Raw genomic sequence first — 20,249 nt, 5'->3', positions numbered from 1 at the left:
TGACTTTTCACCGGCTCCCAACGGCTTCCTTTTCCGTCCTAGCCCCCCCGAGATATGTTTTTCAGCCATGCTGCTCAACATTGTGAATCGCATGGGAACTCATTGTAACCGATCTTCAGATTTTTCCTTGCATTCGTGGTGCACAGCGGCACACAGCAGTTGCCTGGCATGGTGCTACATGCGCTTAGGACGCTGTTGACACAGGCACCGATGGCACGCATGCAGAACTATCAGAACCACGCGGTTATGCTGAGTAGTCAAAACGAAAACAAGCGCCAACACATCCAGCGCGCTCCTTCCGCGTCGTCTGCTCGTTCGTGCCGGCGGAGCCTCGTCATGACTGGTGGCGCCCTCGCGGAGAATGACGGCGGAAACTGTAAATTATCCCAATACGCACTTCCGCAGCCATTGAGGCGCGACGCGACGGCCCGCACCAAGTGCGCCTCCATTGAGCGGCCGTGCTAGTGGACTGTAGACCAGGCGTAGGCTAGAAATTAGGGCATTTAATCACCACTCTGTACTTAAACAGCTGCGCTCTTTCGGCAGCGCTATCGGTCAAACAAAATGACCACTCAAAACACGCAGCTGTTGATCCAAATTTTCATTCGGGGTGGTGTAGTTAAAGCGAGCGTGGGCTAATTGCATTTATTTGTGCATTTTGAGCAAGCTTGTGTGTTGTATTGAAATATTTCTACCACGTTTCGTTTCTTTTTACAGTCGGAGAGGCAGATAGAGAAAATAGTACACATGGTGAAGGAACAGAAGCCCAACTATACAGTGTGAGTTTTTTTTTTGGTTTCTTCTCTTCTGTAGTTCTTCTTGGCGGTGTGGTTTATCGGCTGAAATGACTTGAATCAAGCCAGATTAGTCATTGCCATAGCATATTACAGTAGAATCCCACTAAAGCGAACACAGATATAGTAAAATCTCAAATATAGTAGGAAAGTGTAACTGAAGTCCCAATTCGTCTTCCATAGACTGCAAAGTGTTTGTCACCCCTTTATAGTAAAGTGTGTCTGGTCGCGGCAATGTACTTCCTACTAAAGGGCATCATCGCATGCCCGCTACCTAGAATCTAGAGGCATATTTTTTAAAATAAAACAATCGCACTGCGTGTATTTTATTTGGCTTTACCACCAGGTTCGCCAGCTCTGAGGAGGAGCCAACGTTACCTATGCCTTAGCAACATAATGAAAATCATGCGGCGCATAGTGTAAAAAACTAAAGCTGGCTACGGACGTGGAAAGAAGGCTGCGTGGTTCGTGGAGAAAGTAAACGAGAGTAAAATTGCGGTGAACAGAAGGGATGGGAAGAAACGGACAAACAACCTCAGCACTTTGCAGTGCGAAGTAGGAGGCAGAAATGGCAAAAAGTGGAGATGCGGCATGTGTTTTGGCCCTCTTGACTGTCTCGCTCAATTCTCATCTGTTGATCTCCTGCCTCTTCGATCACAGAAAAAGCAGAACGGCCCCATGTTCCTCCAAGGCTCTGGTATTCACATGAAATCACTCAATTATATCCGTAGCCACATTGCATTCATGATTAGGAAATATATCCAGAAGATGTGAACAAGCATTGAAAATTGCGCAGAGAGATGGTGAGGTTTTTTGCCTTCATAGTTCCTGCAAGGTGATAAAGTATCAATGTTCGGCTCACTGATTCATCAACGGCTAAATCGGCTTCTGTATGCTTGTTTAGCAATCTGTGAAGTTTTTATTATGTGAACACAGAAAAAAAAAATAAGTTGGCTTGTGTAAATAGATTACCTCCTTCATTGAGACCACTTTTAAGACAAGATAATGGTTTTACAAGGTAAAAAAGAGTACTGAAATACAGGTATCGCCCCCACAGATGTTCTCTAAAATGTCTCCACACGTGGGAGAATTCGGTCGATAACAGATGATGTGTCTTATGGTTTCATGTCGAATTTGTGAAGTAGGCTTTTTTTTTTAACTTGCCTGTGGGCTTTGCATGCTTATGTGGTTTTGTTTTTAGTTTGCCTCTGTCTAAAGGCTTGGAGCAGTAGAGGAAGACTTCATATTTTGGCAAGAGACTGCATATATTCGGTGTCGTGTTTACTGGTGTTGTGTGATGTTCTCAAGCATGGAAATTACCGCAGTGTAAAGTAGCGCGCACTGTCTGCTCCCAGCTGTTGCTCAATGCCAGTGCTGTGTTTCTGTGCGCGTGCAGGCATGAGATCCGCAGGCAAGTGGACGTTGTGCGCCGCCTACGGGGTGGGTTCTCGCAATTGACTTTTAACGAGATTGCGGCCCTGGTGCTCAGCCACATGGAGTCCACCACCACGCGCAGTAAGTGGCCACAGTCCACCGTCCCTACACTTCCGCAGTAAACATCCGTCCAGTTGATAGACGGCAGGTTTGCAGATGTGCTCTCTATTTATTCATCTTATCTATTTCATTATGCGAATGTCCCGCTGAAACCGACCTCTTAATTTTACCCCAGAACCAGACTGTAGTTGGAGACAGTAGTAATGTCTGTCTGTCTGCCTTTATCTGTTTCCATCTATCTTTATCTGTTCTTATCTATCCACCCGACTTGTCTGCTCCAGTTTGCCTTCTTTTAGAGTCCATTGATATTTTATTGACTTAAAAGGATGATGACAGGGTCGTTCGAGGTATTGCAGTTTTATACTTCTGTGAAGTATATGCAGGTCTGTGATTCTAATCGCAAATATTTAGTGCCTAGTATGTGGCGCATATTACAATAATGCGATAGAAATCGTAATCTGAAAACTCCTCCCTCCAAGAGAGACCGACATTTTGAAATGCTCATGTGGCGTCGAAAGAAAATACGCGGGGGAGCGTTGTCTGCAATTCAGGCTGCGATATCAAAGGACATGGCTCGTTTTCTGTTGTGGACAATTGACAGTGGTCATCCCTCATGCAGAAGTGCTTGATATAGATGTTACCACACAAAGGCGATATGGAGTAAGGAATATTTTCTTCAGCATAAGGCACTGTCACAGTCAGTGGGCTGCTTGGTTAGGTTGTTATGTTCTTTACCTTATTGATGCATTACTCCTGCGACGACACCAGCACAACCAATGGTCGCCTATCACCATAGTGTGATGTTTTTGGCCCCACGACGCCGATAGAACTGAACAGCGGATGGTCGCCCGATCTGTTTTGGTTGAATCGGAGGCAGAGTTAGAACTTCACCCGATTAGTTAACGGCCTGAACAGCTGCGCTTGTCTGTAGCTTAACAGTGTTTATCAGCCACGACCTTAGCCAGATTTTTGAGTCGGCGCCGAACTGTCAGCGTGTGAGACTAGGAATACCGGGAGTAGCGGGGTTCGGGTCTAGTGTTTTGGCGATTACGAAGCACACATTCACAACTTTAACGGTTGTAGGCGTTTAGTGCAGGTCTGGCAGTACCAAACCCAAATTGGCGACAGCTAACATCACAAAGCGCGTGCACATTAGGCAGGAAGAGTTTATGTGACTCTGTCTGACAAGCGCAAGCCGGCAGCTGTCGGCGCCACCTTTGAGTACCCGGCGCAGGTAGAGTATGCAGCATCCATGGGGCTTCTTAAAGCGCAGTTGTAATTTGTGATCAAACAAGGGTGCAACGGGTGCAAAAAGAAGTGGTTAGATTTGGTTGTGCTAGCTCAGCCCACATTTTGCGCCGTGCAAATGAGCAGCATATATCCAGTCATAACAAAAGCTATGTAAACAAACACACTGTGGGTGCAGACGTAATTCGCGAATCGCCAAATATCTACGGGAGTTTCGGGCTCCCACTTTAAATGCCAAATGGTGGATATTTACGCTGAAGCAGTCACAATTAACGTGCTGGACAAGCACCAGAAAAACGCAAGGTTACGCTCGGAAGTCTGTCGCAGTCGCGCGCGGCTGCGGGGAAGGCTAGATGAAGACGACGGTGGATGGGAGGCCCTTTTTCGGTGCGGGCAGTATCATCATCATCATCATCATCAGCCTGATTATACCCACTGCAGGGCGAAGGCCTCTCCCATATTTCTCCACTTAACCCGGTTCTGTGCTAGCTGCATCCACTTGACCCCTGCGAACTTCTTAATCTCATCCGCCCACCTAACTTTCTGCCGCCCCTGCTACGCTTTCCTTCCCTTGGAATCCAGTTTGTTACCCTCAGCGACCATCGGTTATCCTCTCTTCGCACTACATGTCCTGCCCATGTCCATTTCTTCTTCTTAATTTCTATTAGAATGTCGGTAACTTGAGTTATTTCTCTGACCCACTCTGCACGCTTTCTATCTCTTAATGTTACCCCTACCATTTTTCTTTCCATAGCCCTCTGGGTTGTCCTCAACTTAAGTAGAACTCTCTTGGTTAGCCTCCACGTTTCAGCCCCATAGGTGAGTACAGGCAAGATGCAACTGTTGTATACTTTCCTCTTGAGCGATACCGGTAAGCTGCTAGTCATAATCTGCTAGTGCTTGCCAAATGCGCTCCATCCCAATCGTATTCTTCTTGTTATTTCCTTTTCGTGGTCCGGATCTGCGGTTACTACCTGTCCTAAGTAGACATATTCGCCTACTACTTCCAGTATTTCGCTACCTAATGTAAACTGCTGTTCCTTCCCGAGGCTGTTGAACATTACCTTAGTCTTCTGCATATTGATTTTCAAGCTTACCTTTCTACTTTTCCTGTCTAGGTCATCAATCATTATTTGCAGTTCATCCCCCGAGTTGTTTAGCAAGGCAATGTCATCAGCAAATCACAGATTACTGAGGTATTCTCCATCCACCCTTATCCCTAAGTGCTCCCATTCCAAGTCTCTGAATACTTCCTCTAAACAAGCTGTAAATAGTACTGGGGAGATTGTGTCTCCTTGCCTAACACCTTTCTTTAGGTGAATTTTGTTACTTTCTTTGTGCAGAACTATGGTTGCTGTGCAGCCGCTATATATATCTTCCAGCACTTTCACGTATGGCTCGTCTACCCCCTGATTTCGCAATGCCTGCATCACCGCCGAGGTTTAAACTGAGTCAAATGCTTTTTCGTAATCTATGAATGCTATGTATAAGGGCTGGTTATATTCCGAGCATTTTTATATCATCTGATTGATGGTATGGATATGATCGATAGTAGAGTACCGTTTCCCGAAACCCTGCTTGATCCTTTGCTTGATTGCAGTCTAAGGTTGTCCTGATTCTATTAGCGATTACCTTAGTAAATACCTTATACGTAACAGACAGTAAGATGATTGGTCTGTAATTTTTAAGGTCCTTAGAGTCCCCTTTCTTGTGAATGAGGATAATGTTTGCATTCTTCCATGGTTCCGGTACCGTCGATGACACCAGGCAATGCGTATACAGGGTGGCCAGGTTTTCAAGCACGATATCCCCCCCGTCCTTCAGCAAATCTGTAGTTATCTGATCCTCTCCAGCTGATTTCCCCCTTTTCATAGTTTCTAGTGCTTTCTTGACCTCGTCCTTCGTCACTGGTGGAACGTCTGACTGTTTTTCCCTACCGCCAATCTCATTACGGTCCTGACTACTTTGGCTACTGTAGAGATCTGTATAGAACTCCTCGGCTACTTTGACTATCTTTTCCATATTAGTGATGACGTTGCCCGCCTTGTCCCTTATCGCATACATCTGGTTTTTGCCTATGCCCAATTTCTTCTTTACCGCTTTAAGGCTTCCCCCGTTCTTTACAGCCTGCTCAATTTTCTCCATGTTATACTTCCTAATATCGGCCACCTTGCGCTTATTGATTAGCTTTGATATCTCGGCCAATTCGATCTGGTCCGTTGGATTGGAAGCTTTCATACTCTGGCGTTTCTCAAGCAAATCTTTCGTCTCCTTAGACAGCTTACCGGTATCCTCTCTAACTATCCTACCGCCTACTTCTACCGCGCACTCAGCAATGATATCTCAAAATTATTGTTCCTTGCCTCTAGGGTAATGTCGCCATCCTCAGTTAGAGCTGAAAACCTATTCTGTAGCGAGATCCTGAACTCTTCTGCCCTCCCCCTCACCGTTAATTCGTTGATGGGTTTCTTTCTTACTAATCTGTTGCGTTCCTTCTTCAGATTTAGGCTAATTCGGGACCTCACCATCTTGTGGTCACTGCATCGCACTTTCCCGATTACCTCTACATCTTGCATAATGGCGGGGGTTGAACACATTATGAAGTCGATTTAATTTTTAGTCTCTCCGTTAGGACTTTTCCATGTCCATTTCCGGTTCTTCCGTTTGCTGAAGAAGGTATTCATGATTCGTAAGTTATTGCGCTCTGCAAACTCAACTAGGTACTCCCCCCTGCTATTCCTAGAACCAATGCCATAGTCACCTACTGCGTTGTCTCCTGCCTGTTTTTTCCCTACCTTGGTATTGAAATCGCCCATTAGTACAGTATACTGCGTCTTTACTTTTCGCACTGCCGATTCTACATCTTCATTGAAGCTTTCAACTGCCTGGTCACCATAACTACATGTAGGTGCATAGGCCTGTACAACCTTCAGTTTATACCGCTTATTCAGCCTAATTACTATGCCTGCAACCCTCTCATTAATACTATGGAATTCATCTATATTACCCGCTATATACTTATTGACAAGGAAACCTACTCCTAGTTGTCGCCTCTCTGGTAAGCCTCGATAACACAGTACATGCCCATCTTTCAGTACAGTATATGCCTTATTCGGCCTCCTAACCTCACTAAGCCCTATGACATCCCATTTCATGCCCTCTAGTTCCTCTAACAGCACTGCTAAGCTAGCTTCACTAGCTAGGGTTCTAGGATTAAACGTTGCCAGGGTCTGTTTCCAATGGCGGCCAGTCCAGCGGAGCCAGGCTTTCTTAGCACCCCCTGCTGCGTCACAGGTCTGACCACCGCCGTGGTCAGTTGTTCCGCAGCCGCTGGTGACTGAGGGCCGGGGTTTTATGGAGCTTATCATAGGAGGTTGCGGCCAATTACTGCACCAGGGTGGCCAACACCTGTTCTGGTGAGGGAGTGCGTTGCCGGAGGTGTTCACCGGCATCAGGTCGCTCCCCAAACCTGTTTATGCAATTCCATCAACACGCGGATTTTTTTTTCTTTCATCCGGTGGAGAATTGCGCGGCACCGGGATTTAAACCCCGGTCCTCTTGCATGCGAGGCGGATGTTCTACCGCTACGCCACCGCTGCGGGCAGTAAATTGCATTCAAATCCTGTTGGGTATTGCGATGACGGGACTAAAGCGGCGCATTCTTTACCAATGCTTTACCAGCTGAAAATATTTAAGTTTGACTGACACGCGGATATAATAGCAAGTCCAGAGGTACCGCTTCATACAAAAGATTTGTCTGCTCCTCTGATGTCGCAAGGTGTGCTCTCGCGTAAACATATGCTTGTTTAGGGTTTCCTGTTAGTTTTTGTACAAAACGATCGACGGGTAATAGCTCGGAAATCAGCAGCACAATGCCAACCCATCCCCCTTTCGTTGCGCACAAGGCGGAAGGAAACTTTGGACATGTACCTTTTTATAAGCGGGGCCGATTGCTGCTAAACAAGGTAACTCTCATAACATAAAAATATACTCCTGATTGTATGCTCAAATAATACAGTCTGAGCGCATCAATTTCGGTCTCCTCGACGATCTCTAGACGAAGCCCAAAACAAGTCCGAAGATCACTAAGGTCACTTACTATGGTGAAGGCTTCTCCAAGAAAAAAAGAGAATATGGAATAAAATATTTTTGCTGAAGAAAAAAAAAAACACCGCGTGCATGCAAGAGTGCAGAATACACCGTGAATAGCAGACGACATGCCGATGATATCTCGTCGTGACGCCAGCGGCCATTGGTTGACAGATCTGGATGCTGTTTTGAAGAATAATTCTCAAAATTGATTTTAAACCTATCTACAGATTTACAAGGTTGTAAGTTGACTCGAATGTTAGTCGACCCCCCCAAATCGGGAAGTCCAAAAAAAGACACACTGGCGTTGCACGGAAAGCCTGCACAGTTGCTTACTAGTACTTTGATGATTTTGATGCTTGCAGACCACTGCAGTTCATTTCAAATGTTGCATAGGGCATTGGCAGGGGCGACTGGTCATTTGCCACACAAAGGTAGCGCACAGATATATCGCACGCGTGGTATCATCCAGTTTAGTAATGCAAGATGTGAAAGTTCCCAGACGAAATGCGTTTAACTGAGATGGGAAGTGAACTCTCAAATAACCTTTTTGGTCTCTTCCCTCCTCCCCTTAACTACAGAAAAGCGCTGAATGCAGGACGTCGGCAATGGAGACTACAGCCCCAGAAGAGCCACCACCTCTTTGTGCCACTACTCCTTCACGGGCCTCTGAGCTTCTCGCAACCATGCCACATTTTTTCCATTGTGTTTTCTACTGTGCTAGCCTGAATTGTTTTTTGTTTTCTCGTTTGCTTCAGTTTTTTTCTTTCTTTTCATCATAAAATTTTTCATCATAAAATTTCGTCGGTCTTAACTTGACAGTGTTGGGCAAGGGCAGCTGCGTTTGCTGTACAGCCAGTGGTGAAACTGCTGCGCCAATCGCGCCAAACTGGGCCAGATCAAATCCTGCTACATGCTGCTACAAATTCGATGTTTTTGCCTACTTCTGCGCCATGGCTGCTCCAAAAGTTGCTTAATAACTCTGTCGACTGCGAAACCGAACTGTCGCGAAACCAAAACTGACATCTGTTGGAACCGATCGACATAATGTGTACTCCTCAGCCTGTGAAAACGGAAAATAATGTTTCTTGGTACGTCACAATAAGGTCTGTCACAGCAAAAGAATACCCCACCGCAACACAACCAGCTGCTACAACGCGCAATTCCCACGTAGTGCAACCTGCGAAGTTGCCAGGAGAGCGAAGAAAAGGCAGCGGACACCCCTCCTCCAAGGGGTGGTTTTAAGCCAACCGACAAAAATCCCTAACCCCCGAGGGGCGCCCTGGAAACCGGTTCAGGCGCCCGAAGGCGGCTCGTTCTCACAACACCGCGGCCCAGAGGGGTGGGTTTCTCCCCCTTGTGTTCCCCCTCTTGTCGAAAATATTTTCTTCCCCATGACTTTGAGGCTTCGCCCCCAGAACGCAATGCCGAAAAAAAAATGTTTTTGGAAAGAGTAACTAATAAGGCAGTTACAGCCACTGCAATCACCCGATTCTGTAGTGTTCCCCTCCTTCGGTTCCTTCACAAAGGTTTTTCACTCTCCTGCCCGGTTATCTAGCCTCTGCAAGCCAAAATCCCATTCCACCTCCGTGTTTGGTGGTAGGTAGGGCGTAGCACTCTGCTTGTGCAAAAACGAAACGGGCGAGGGAGTGCGCGCCACTGCATTTATTCCGTATCAGTCCGGCCGTGGCGAGGGAAAAGCGCGCAGCAGCGAGTTGTGGACACAATTATTGGTGTACGCCCAACCTTCACCCGTCAGTCAGCGAGACGGACCAATGAACGTCTCTACTCTGACATCAGCCTTGCGGCTCGGCGGGCCAGCATAGAGATGGGGAAGCTAGTATCCTGAAGGGGAGGCTGAGAGAGCTTTAATTTGCAATTTTGCTGCTTTGCGTTGCGCGTATCACCGTAGAATTTTGCACAGACCATCTCCGGTACCTGATCGAAGCATTGGGCTCCTTTGCTTAAAATGTCATACCCTGGACAGCGGCCCTTTAAAACGTACAGTAAGGCAAGGGCCTTACCATACGGAATGCGCAGGCTCTTCGGTAAAGTGAAATGTATGTCAACAGCTGTGTAAGTTCACGACTCACTGGCCTCGCTTCGTCGTGAGAGCTAGGGTTGAGGACTTTTCGAAGGTTTTCCAGTTTTTATTTGGCAACATGACGTAGTGCCCACACATACATGGGCATTCCAGAAGTACGATTGTACACTGCTATGTGATTACTTGACATGGCAGTTTGTCCCTAATAAAAACCTTACGCCTCCAGAATGAGCTCGGAGGTGTACGTAGTGTATGTGCCGCTTTTGATGGTCCTAAAGAACAAGTTTGATGTGCGGCAGTATTGTCACTAACGTGTGTGCATTGGCACAGTGATCTAGTTCATGTTATGTTGGATTGTCCTGACAGGCAGGATTTGTGTCGGCAGTACTTCGTTGCGTTTATGCATTATGGTGAAGTGGTGGTGTGCAGTTATTTTACACTGAAAGTTTACTCTTTAATGAGTCAAACACTAGCACGAAGGTCAAATATCCTAGACGTCTATACAGAAACTTCAGTTTTTTGGCTGCACTGAGTCATGAGACAATCTGTGTCCTCGCATTCGGAGATGGTGGGCTACTTAGCAAAGTGCTGTTTTAGCCCCATTCTGTGGAGGGTGCAATCTGTGATATATATGTGATCATGCATGTCAAGCTGGCAACTCATTGGAAGAAAGCCATGGGTGATTTACGGCATGTTGTCGTTAATATGTACTTCAAGGAAATAGATGTTTGGTACTTCATTGCGCTGTCTGATTATTTTAAAGTGGCTGTTCCTCTGTGGGAATAGGATATTGTTGCAAAGGTGTAATTCATTCATTGATTAGTACCGTCATGCTGGTATTACTTTATTTTTGAGTGGGATATACTACGAGTTTATGTGGAATATTTATGGGTATGTGAAAACGTTTGCTAGAGAGTGTGTAGGATGATTGCAGTACCAATTTCAAAATATTGTTTGCTTTAAGTTGCTCATAGCTAAGAACGACGCCCATTTTGTTTGGTAACCACAGTGTGAGCTTGTTGCGGTTATTGCAGAGTTCAATTTCTGGGTGCAAGTCAGTCCAATAAAAATCCATTTCAGTACCATGCTGTTCTTGTTTTTCACCTATAGAACTGTCACCACCGTGGGTCAAGTTAGAGCTTTCAGTTGTCCGTAGGAACCTCTTTAGTTGTAGGGCTGAATTGCGCTAATATTCGGAATTCAAGGGGCCAGAAAACTGTTCGAATTATTGAATAACCCCTAAACTACAGTGCAAAACCTCTCTGCAAATTTATTTAGAGAAAAGCAGAGAAATAGTCTAATACTTGTTACTTGAACTCTGTGTGCTAGCAATATTTTATATTTCTGTTGGAAATCTCCAGACGAGTGTTCCAGAATGGCAAGAGCCTCTGCGGCCTTTCTTGCAGTGTGGCATGATACCAATAGAAGCTCCTCGCATGCAGTGTCGTCAGATGCACAGAGGGCGCATTAAACGATTTTGTCCTGTTTCTGAGCCAGCTATATGGCCCCACACTAATTTATGTGGTCTGTGAAAGTTATCAGCACATCCAAGAACGGCACGTTCGTCACGAGCGCACACTGCCTCAGCTGCGTCAAGCTGCGCAAGGAAGCAGTGCCGAAACAGTTTACCATCATCTGCCACAGCATAGTACTATCCCACTCATAAGCAAAGATGTGTGCAGTACTTGGCAGTGATACTGCATGCGTTTTTCAAGCCTCGTTGCATAGCAGCATTGTTTTCATGGAGGGTTGCGGAAATTTTAATTACCTGGGGTTCTTCAATGTGCACAAACTGCCCAGTTCGTGGGCACCTTGCAGACCCAGTATAAATTGGAGGTTTATAGGAAGGGACCCTTACGGAAATGCCATATCTGGACTTATAAAAAAAATCCAGATCAGGTATATCAGGAATTGGGCAGATATGGTATATTAATACAGATCTAGGCCAGATAAGGCATATCTGCCCAATTCCTGATTTCTAGTACCAGATAAGGCATATCTGGTTGTATATCCCTGATCTTCCCAATTCCTGATTTCGAGTACCAGATAAGGCATATCTGGTCAGATATGCCTTATCTACCCAATTCCTGATTTAGAGATCTAGCCCGCATGGCAGGTAGGTTTTGAACTATAGATCTATATATCTGCATATCAACATAACACTATTACAACACACAAAAAACAATTTCAGTGCTCCAGCTAAATGCATGCTCAATCAATATTGCCAAGGGAAACCTGAATTTCCCCTTTTATTTGAAACCTTACAGGAAAATAGCTTTGAAACCACAGGTTTTCTTTTTTCCCTACCTATATGGAATCGCTCAAAGACGGTGCTGAATTACGTGTGTATACCGAGGGTCAAAGACATGCTCATTCGTTAGTAAATATTGAGATTCTACTCATTTACGCGCGATATTATAACAAACTAATGCGATATCTCAACAGAGTAATGTCTACACGAGACGCTAAAGTGAAATACATTAACCTATTAAATTAGATATTACATTTTTATTCTACTCTTTTACACACAGAGCTTTTACCAGTAAAGGCTTTTAGTTAGAGCTGGTTTACTTGCGAAGCTAAATAAAATAAATTTCTGTTAATCGAACTAGACTATTAAAATGGAATTTAAAGGTTTGTCGACACCCGGAAAAGGTACCGCTAAACCGTTGGATGATAAAACACAAACTGCTGGGACTGCTGATAATACCTAAACCTTAGCAAGGTACATATAGGCTGTCAGGAAGTACTGGTGTTACCTTAAGCAGAGACTGCAGTGCAAAATGAGCGAACGCGCCTAACTCATGGTTGCCTTTCAAATTAGGAGAGAAATCCAAGAAAAGCATGTCCGATGGCATTTGTCATGACAGGTGCCGCTAAACCAAATCAAGCATGAAGCTACTTAGGTAGTGCAAATAATAATGATAATAAATAACGAAGGACCCTATCCACCCACTGAAATTTGTCAAAATTGCTGGAGCGAAAGACAAATTAGCAACAAAATGTACGAAAAAAAATCACATACTGGCAATTACCATCCAATTTACTGATTGGAAAATTAATTTTCCATCAAAATAATAAAGTGAACAATCCTGAGGTTGGCAAGTGCTAGTTCCCGACAAGAAGTCTCACGCTCACGGTTTTGGTGATCGGGTGTGAAGATGAGGCGGCACGATGAGGGTGCGATCCGACACAATGGTGAAGATTTGGCCGGGCCACCCAGGACAGAATCCCCGAAAAGCTCAATCGACCATCAGGTTCGCTGCCAAGGCTGGGGAGGCAGCTTCCACCCGCAGTGGGACACAGTGATTTCCTCTGTGCCGACGGTCAGACTAAAGCTCTTGTAGGTTTGCTTTCGCATTTTTGTTACATGCACACAGCTAATAGCGAACAGGTGCTGGCACACGCACACACACCAGCCTACACAACATGCAGCACGCCCGCCAGCCGCACCGAACTCCGATGTCTGCCAACGAAAAGGAAAGGAAGAAAGGAACGAGATACCAAGTGCTTAGGCGCAAGGAGTTGAAAGGGGGAGGGGAAAGAAGCAAGCACACACAAAACGGAGAGCTCGCGGCCTACGCGGTATGAAGCGTGGCCGCGAGGAGGAGAGATGAAATGCGAGCCAGCGACGCAGGGGCCGCCGCTGTCCGAGAGGGAAGAGGGGAACGCGGGAGAGGAGGAGTCACTGTCTAGCCACTGCGGCCCTCGACAAAGCAACCGCCAGCTGTCTCTGAGGGTGAGTCACCGTCTGACAGCGCGGAGGGGGCCGTATACTGAACTGCCATCATTTTCTTGATATTTTGAATCGCTCTACTTAACCGACCATGCTTTTGTGCACCGGACTGCGGCCGCATTTTAAATGAAAATGCGAGTTAGTAGGTGGAAAGAGGAGCATATAGCTATAACCCAGTGCCCTCCTGGATTAAGGAACACATGGTGTAATAATTAGGGTGCAGCGAAATCTGCAGAATATTTGAAATATTAGGAGTCGTAGCTATTTTCTAAATTGGATATATAATTAACACTAAACATGCAGGCCATGCTAAGTGTAGAAAAATTGAAGCTCGACCACATGATGCCAATACTGGATATTTGCAGAATGTAGACGAAGGCCATATATTGCTAATATACGATAACTATGGCGCCTACATAATTAAGGCCCCGATGAGGTTATATAAAGTCCTGTTGATGCCAGGCATATGGCCCTAGTCTGTCTATATAAGGTCATGCCGATGCCATATACGCCCTTTATCAGGCCACATAAGGTCGCGAGGATACCATATATGCCCCTGATCAAGCCATATAAGGTCCCGTTAGCCGTTCAGATATGGATTATATGTTGCATGATATGGCCAAATCTGAGCCATATAAGGGCAACATTTTGCACATATATGACCTTATCTGGCCCAGATAAGGTCTTATTTGCAGCCTTATATATTTGTATCTGGAAGCATATGTTCCATATCTGGAGCAGATATGGGGTTTCCGTAAGGGGAAAGCCACTGTATCTTTCACAATTTCGCTAGCCACGCCATATGGGAAAGGAAGAAGGTAGACTGCACGCTATTAGCCCGAATCCCTTCTACGCTCAATGCACATTTTGCAGTGCAGACCTTTCATATAATGGGCTTGCCAAGGAAACCAAACGTGGGTAGATCGGAGGTGGCCCTGTCCACTTACGACTTAACGGCACAAAGGACCTTGGTTCTGAGAGCTTGAACAGTGGCTTTAGCCAATAGAATCCTAGGCTGAGCACCTGACCAACCCCACCACTAGCCCTTAGACCATTTTCCTCAAATAAATGTTTTACTTTACTGCAAAGGTCGGAGGGAAGGAGTTACTGTAGTAGAGGGCTATAGAATAGTAATTTTCCCCACCTATACGGACGTTTACGTGTGGCGACATCGCTTTGCTGCATTCTCTATGCTAAACCGCCAAGCAAAAGCCTGTCAAACAATGCTCTATCAAGTCTTATTTAGTTTATGTGCAGTCATATTACGTGCATATAAATGGAACATAAAACGTATCTTCCAACACAACAAAACTTCTTTAACTTATCACACGTCAACTTGTGCTTTAATTGCATTTGCTCGCATTCGCATCGCTGTAAAACACATGAGCCGCCAAGACATGTGGGAAACTTGTAAATTGTACAAATCGCGTATTTCAACATCTTTTTCAGTGTGTATTTTGTTTTAGCCCGAATAATGATAGTGTTAACTTGTTAAAATAAAATAGAACGATACCCATATCTTGCAGACCGTTTAGATATGCAGTTGCTTAGGTCCAATGAGCCGTGTCGGATAAAGGGTATTTATTATTCCAAAAATTCCAAAATTGTTTAAGTAAGACAGTTTTCTTCAGAAGCTGAGCAAAATCTTGTGATGTAAGTACTTTGAAAATATCGGAAGTGGAACCTAGGTCTAGATCATAATCTACATTTTAAAATGAGTGCAGAATGGCATTGATCCTCACCTGCTAGTGAACCGGGCAAATTCTCTAAACAGTAATGCCTTAGTGCACTATGCTGTACACTAAAGCAATGACAAGTATTTTACGCACAGAAAGTGACAGAGTATCTGGTACTGTTCTAATACGCATCAGATGGCACACAGCTTTTTGCAGGCATAAGAGGTGCTTATTTCACTAAAGGACACAGTCAAAAAGTAATCACCGATATTTTTCATTAATTACAAATTTTTGAGGCTTGCATTTACATTATAGCAATCAGATTCACCTTCAGAGTCGATTATCTTCATTTAGAGCATTGCATTAGAGTCCCTGAACTGCAAAGGTACAATACAGTCCAAGTGGTCTTAAAAGGTGGGTTTTGCTGTCTTCACCGTTTTGTTCATCCGCATGAGCCAATGACAACTTCAAAAGCAGTACACGCATGAACCTCGGCGAAGAAACGTTTTATATACACCACGTTGTGTAATTACATGCGTGCCGTAATTTCTGACAGAAATCGTATTTGGTTGGCAGTATTTTTAATACTTAACTTGTTTGGAATATTTGCGTTATTCGATCAGAAGAGGTCGGAGTTTGGTTTCTATCGTATGCGGCGGCAGGGAAGCAAGACGAGCCGCTGCACAACAATGGCACTGGTGGCGTCATCTTGTCCTGTTTGCAACCACTCTTTCACAGGAGAAGATATGCGAACTTTTTTTGGAGGAAGATCATTGCAAACAGCACAAGATGGCGCCACCAGTGCATCGAGCGGGCACAAGCCTTTTTGTCTTTCCGCGTCTGCCGCATACGATAGAAACATCTAACTTCTTCCGATCGATTCAGGCAAGTACTTAAAAAAAATTTGGTATTAAAAGTACTGCCGGCCAAATACCGTCTCTGTGCGGAATGTGGGCTTCAAGGATTCATTGCATCAGCTGGGAGAAGCAATCTGTCGCATAGGGTTTTCACCGAAACCGAAACAAAACTGATGGCCATATTTATTTGGTGGTTGAATTGAAGCTGTATTTGTTTATTTTTGAATTTCCTGAACGATTCATGTTTTCAATACATATATGGTTGATAAATTTCGGTCCCAAGGTTGAAAATTAGATTCGTAGTTCGTTAAATTGGCCTTGCAATGTGCAATGTGCAAGGACGAGATTGTGTTGAAGCTGATCGAGGTAGTGGGACAGTGCGTGGAACGTGTGTCGTGCACCGGCAGTTTTCCTAGGAAAGGATGGCGCCGTTTGCAATGTCTGCCGCTAGTCGCCACTTAGGGGCGCTCGCAAAGTAGGTGTGCGTAAGCACACACATCATCATCATCCAGCACACGCTAGCAGACGATTTGACTTTGCAGATGACCGCGCTAAGCGCAGCCGCCGTTACCGTCTGATTGGGTGTGAGTAACTTTTTGGTGCGTTGTCTTTGATGCGTGCATATCGAAATGGTCGTTCTTCATGCTAATGTTGAAGAGTAAGAATCTCCACTGTAGAGCGGCCTTCTAAAGAACGAACATGCTTTGTGCCGATGTCTGGCTGTGGATATCGCTCAAGCAACGAAAACATGTCTCTGTTCTCGGCGCCGGCGAATCCTGCACAAGCATCAAGAGAACAGATAGAAAGCGGTCATTGAAGGCGGTAGTCTACGAAAAAGATTTCGAAAGTAGCTGCACTGAGCGCACATTCCATGTAACCATGAATGGCGTCCTTAACGACATTCCCCGCGAGAGACCTCGCCTGAAGCATGACACGGTGCCTAAAATATTTCATGACTGCTCGAAGAACCTTGTGCTTCCCAGAGCAACGAAAAGGAGAAAAAAGTTGGTATGCGAGCATCGAGAACGCGATCGACGACGGCGGATGTGAAAACCAGGTGGATACCCAATTTCCTATTCATACTGCAGATAGAGCATGTTCTGGACTGGAGGATCAGCACACATCATTTTTCAAGCCTCCAGACGCTGCTTCTTCTAACTGCGAATATTGGCACCCATTTGAGGGTATCATCATTCCGGCGACATATGGATGAAAGTGCCCGCGTTATCAGTTGATGATCTGACCTTCGGTTTCTCTGGAGGGGCAGCAAATAACTTTGCCGAACTTTTCGTTGAAAAATAGGCAAGGTTTGGAAAACCATTCCTGAGCGGGGCTCCGTCTTTGCGACCGTATATGCACAGGGAAACAAAAGATACAAACGAGTACCTAAAACTCGAAGGTAGGCACAGCTGTTGATTGTTGAAACTGAGAACTTGTAGGGATGAAGCCCGCTGCAAGAAACTACAGGTCTTACAGAGAAATGTTTTTCGCAGAAAAATGTTCTTTGGTAACAGATAGGAAAGCAGTCCTGCGTTAAGTGCATCTGCCAAGGAGGCTGCCACAAAACAAAAAAATTAGGGACTAGAAGACCACAACAAGTCAGAAACCAAGACCCTCAATGGATTACCAACTTGCCCAAGCATCTGTTTTAAGAAACCAAAGCGTAATATCTCCCGTTCACAGGCGCAATACACAGGCGCAAGTCACTGAAATGAAAGAAGCTAATCGTCCTCTCACTGAGCCGCCTTAGACGAAACGATTAAGTCTCTTCCCAAAAAACAACTGACAGTAAGAAGCTGTTTTCTTGCTGCCAGACGAAACTCAGTGAAAGGTATAACTTATGAAGATGAATGGGTTGCTAAATGAATTCTAATGCGCAAGCGAAGCCCGAAGTTGTATCAGTATCTCAGGAGACAAAACATTATGGCTCTACATGGAAGAATCTGTTTTTAGTAGAAGTGCCTGCAAATGTTCAAAGGCAGTTTTAGGCTGAATCCAAAGGTATTCTCTACTTTGCAAGAGAAGACGAAAACCATGGATAAATACACCTGCCACCGAGGACTGCTTCTAGATGAGATCAAATTGTCGTAACACCTTAAGGAAAAATCAGCGGGTGAGTTGCAGTACTGTATCTGGGAAATTACGATTTGTTATAACAAATCGTAATCGTACGAGACCGGCACTGTCTCGTAGATTCCAAAAATATTTCTGCTAAACTTATTCGTCCAGGTAATAAACTAGAAAATATTGTGGTAATAATTTCTTATATAGACTTGTTAGTCCTTGACTAGTGTCAGAATTTTAGTAAAGATTTAAGTGTCTGCCATATTGTTTTTTCCTTCAAGAGGCACTGAAGTCTTTGTCGACCTCTGTAGTCACACAACTGATGAGCAGAAAGGCGTGCAGCAGACCATGGAATTGTTGTTCTCTTTCAACAATGCACCGGTATGCTGCTCTCTGTCAATATATTACCGTGCACTGTTTAAATCTGTATTTGTTCTTGTTCTACAGCCGCTGGCATACGGCCTTATTATTGTGATTCTGGCGTGCTTATCAATTCTGTATTCCGTGTTTGTTCATGCTCGTTGTCGCGATACGACGCGTTATCATTTTCTTTGTCGCGAACGATGCGCCGAGATCTGTCTGGAAGATTCCGATCACTCGCATATGTTTTTACATTGGTCCAGGTTGTGCTAGAAGCAGCTTGCAAGGTTATCTAGATTGTTCTGAGCAGCCTTTTTATTGAGCGTTGACGAGTGCGACGGACGTTCTTATTTTGACGATCGACAAGCACGTTTGTTGCTATCGCCGCCGCCGAGTTGCTTAGTTGTTTTGAGGGCGCAAGTCAGCCCGATAAAGAGTTTCTTCCCTGCACTCCAAGACTCTTCATTTCTGCCATCGGCCTTGTCACGACCATGTGACAATATGCAGGTTTAATATTCAAACTATACATATTCGCTGCACAATACTTGCCTTTTTCTGGGAAATGGAAGTATTTGTTTTATAAGGCAATGTCAAGGGAGATACCTTATTGTCCGAAATTGTTGTAGAGACTGTCGTTCTTGCCGAACAAGCCGGCTTATTTGTGGACATAATAACTGTGATGGTGCAAGTTGGATCCGGAGCATGGGGCGACATTTTGAAATACACGGCAAGCTTTTTGTCTTTTAAGTGAATTGTATTTCTGAGAAGGAAACAAACATGAACTTGTAATCATTTCTGAATAAACATATGAATCTAATTCTTCCAATGCTTTTTTTGTTTTCGTTAGGTTCTTCCTGTAATGTAAGAAACAGGAGGCAACTGTTTTTTGTGTCTGATTTTCCCCACTTGATGAAAATGTGAGGAATGGATTTATCTCATAAGGTTTCCCCACTCCCTCTGGGCATGTACATTCTGGGGTTGTCGAAGCTGCTTGAGATATCGACCGTGAGAATGTCACACTTAAAGCAATGCATAAAGTTACGAGTGCATACAAGAAACCAATTTCCTTCAAAAAATTGAGTGGACCTCAAGTTTCAAATTTTTGGAGATGACGTAGTAAAAGGCTGTTTCTTTACAGGGAGCAAGAAGTGGCTATATGCAAGAATGTTTAGCCCATAGAGGATTTCATTAGGAAATTCAACAACCTAATTCGCATAACGACTTCCAGGACAATTAAATAAGGGCTAAAGCTTGGTAATGCGAATGCAGAATTTTCGAAGCAGTTCCTAGAATTTCTAAATGAATAAGAAGAACATGCAACACCAACGGGAGGAGGTATCTTAGCTGAAAACACGGCTGCTGGATTAAGGGTTACAGTAAAGAGTTGTGTGTTGTGTTGAGTGGGGTTTTATGGCGCATAGCAACTAAGGCTATCATGCGCCAAGAGCAAGGCTAATTTATTTTGTGAAATTTGGGAAACTGGGTGTGTTTCAACTACAGTTTGTTTAGAAAGTCTTCTTTTAGGAAACGGGTTTTGTTGGCTTTTATGGGCTTTAAGCTGCTAACGCAATGATGCGGAAAACATGAGGTTTTAATTTGTTTACTGGTGCATTCTTGATTTATTCTACAGTTTGTGTAAGAGATTTGCTTCCCTTAGAAAACTGAAAACACACGACAAATCGACAAATCGACAAGTCCATCTTCGCCTAAAATCAGTTTTGGGTTTATATGAATGCGTTTTTTACAAAATGGGCTAAAAATTTTTTCTTAGTGGTTTGAGACCTACGCATGAGAATAATACGTGGTTATAGTTGTTTTCAACATTTTTCGCATTGAGGTTTGTAGTTTTTTGTCAGAAGAAAATTATGTGTCGTGTGTGTGTCAAAT

The 20,249-nt window shown here is 44.5% G+C and overlaps 1 protein-coding gene across 1 annotated transcript in view; it reads left to right on the top strand.

Moving 5' to 3' along the window:
- Positions 1-8,316, top strand: part of LOC146172171 (uncharacterized) — a 33,340-nt gene extending 25,024 nt beyond the window's left edge. Inside the window, exons 11-13 of the mRNA XM_084585989.1 lie at positions 718-779; positions 2,191-2,309; positions 8,207-8,316. Coding sequence (XP_084442115.1) covers positions 718-779; positions 2,191-2,309; positions 8,207-8,217 — 192 coding nt within the window. The 3' untranslated portion in view covers positions 8,218-8,316. The remainder of the gene's footprint in view (positions 1-717; positions 780-2,190; positions 2,310-8,206) is intronic.
- Positions 8,317-20,249: the final 11,933 nt, after the last annotated feature.

Source organism: Amblyomma maculatum, unplaced genomic scaffold (genome assembly GCF_055883805.1).
Source record: "Amblyomma maculatum isolate TAMU_Amacu unplaced genomic scaffold, ASM5588380v1 scaffold_13, whole genome shotgun sequence".
Lineage (NCBI taxonomy): Eukaryota > Metazoa > Arthropoda > Arachnida > Ixodida > Ixodidae > Amblyomma > Amblyomma maculatum.
Note: the sequence above shows the minus strand (reverse complement) of the source record. Positions and strands in the feature narration are given on the sequence as shown.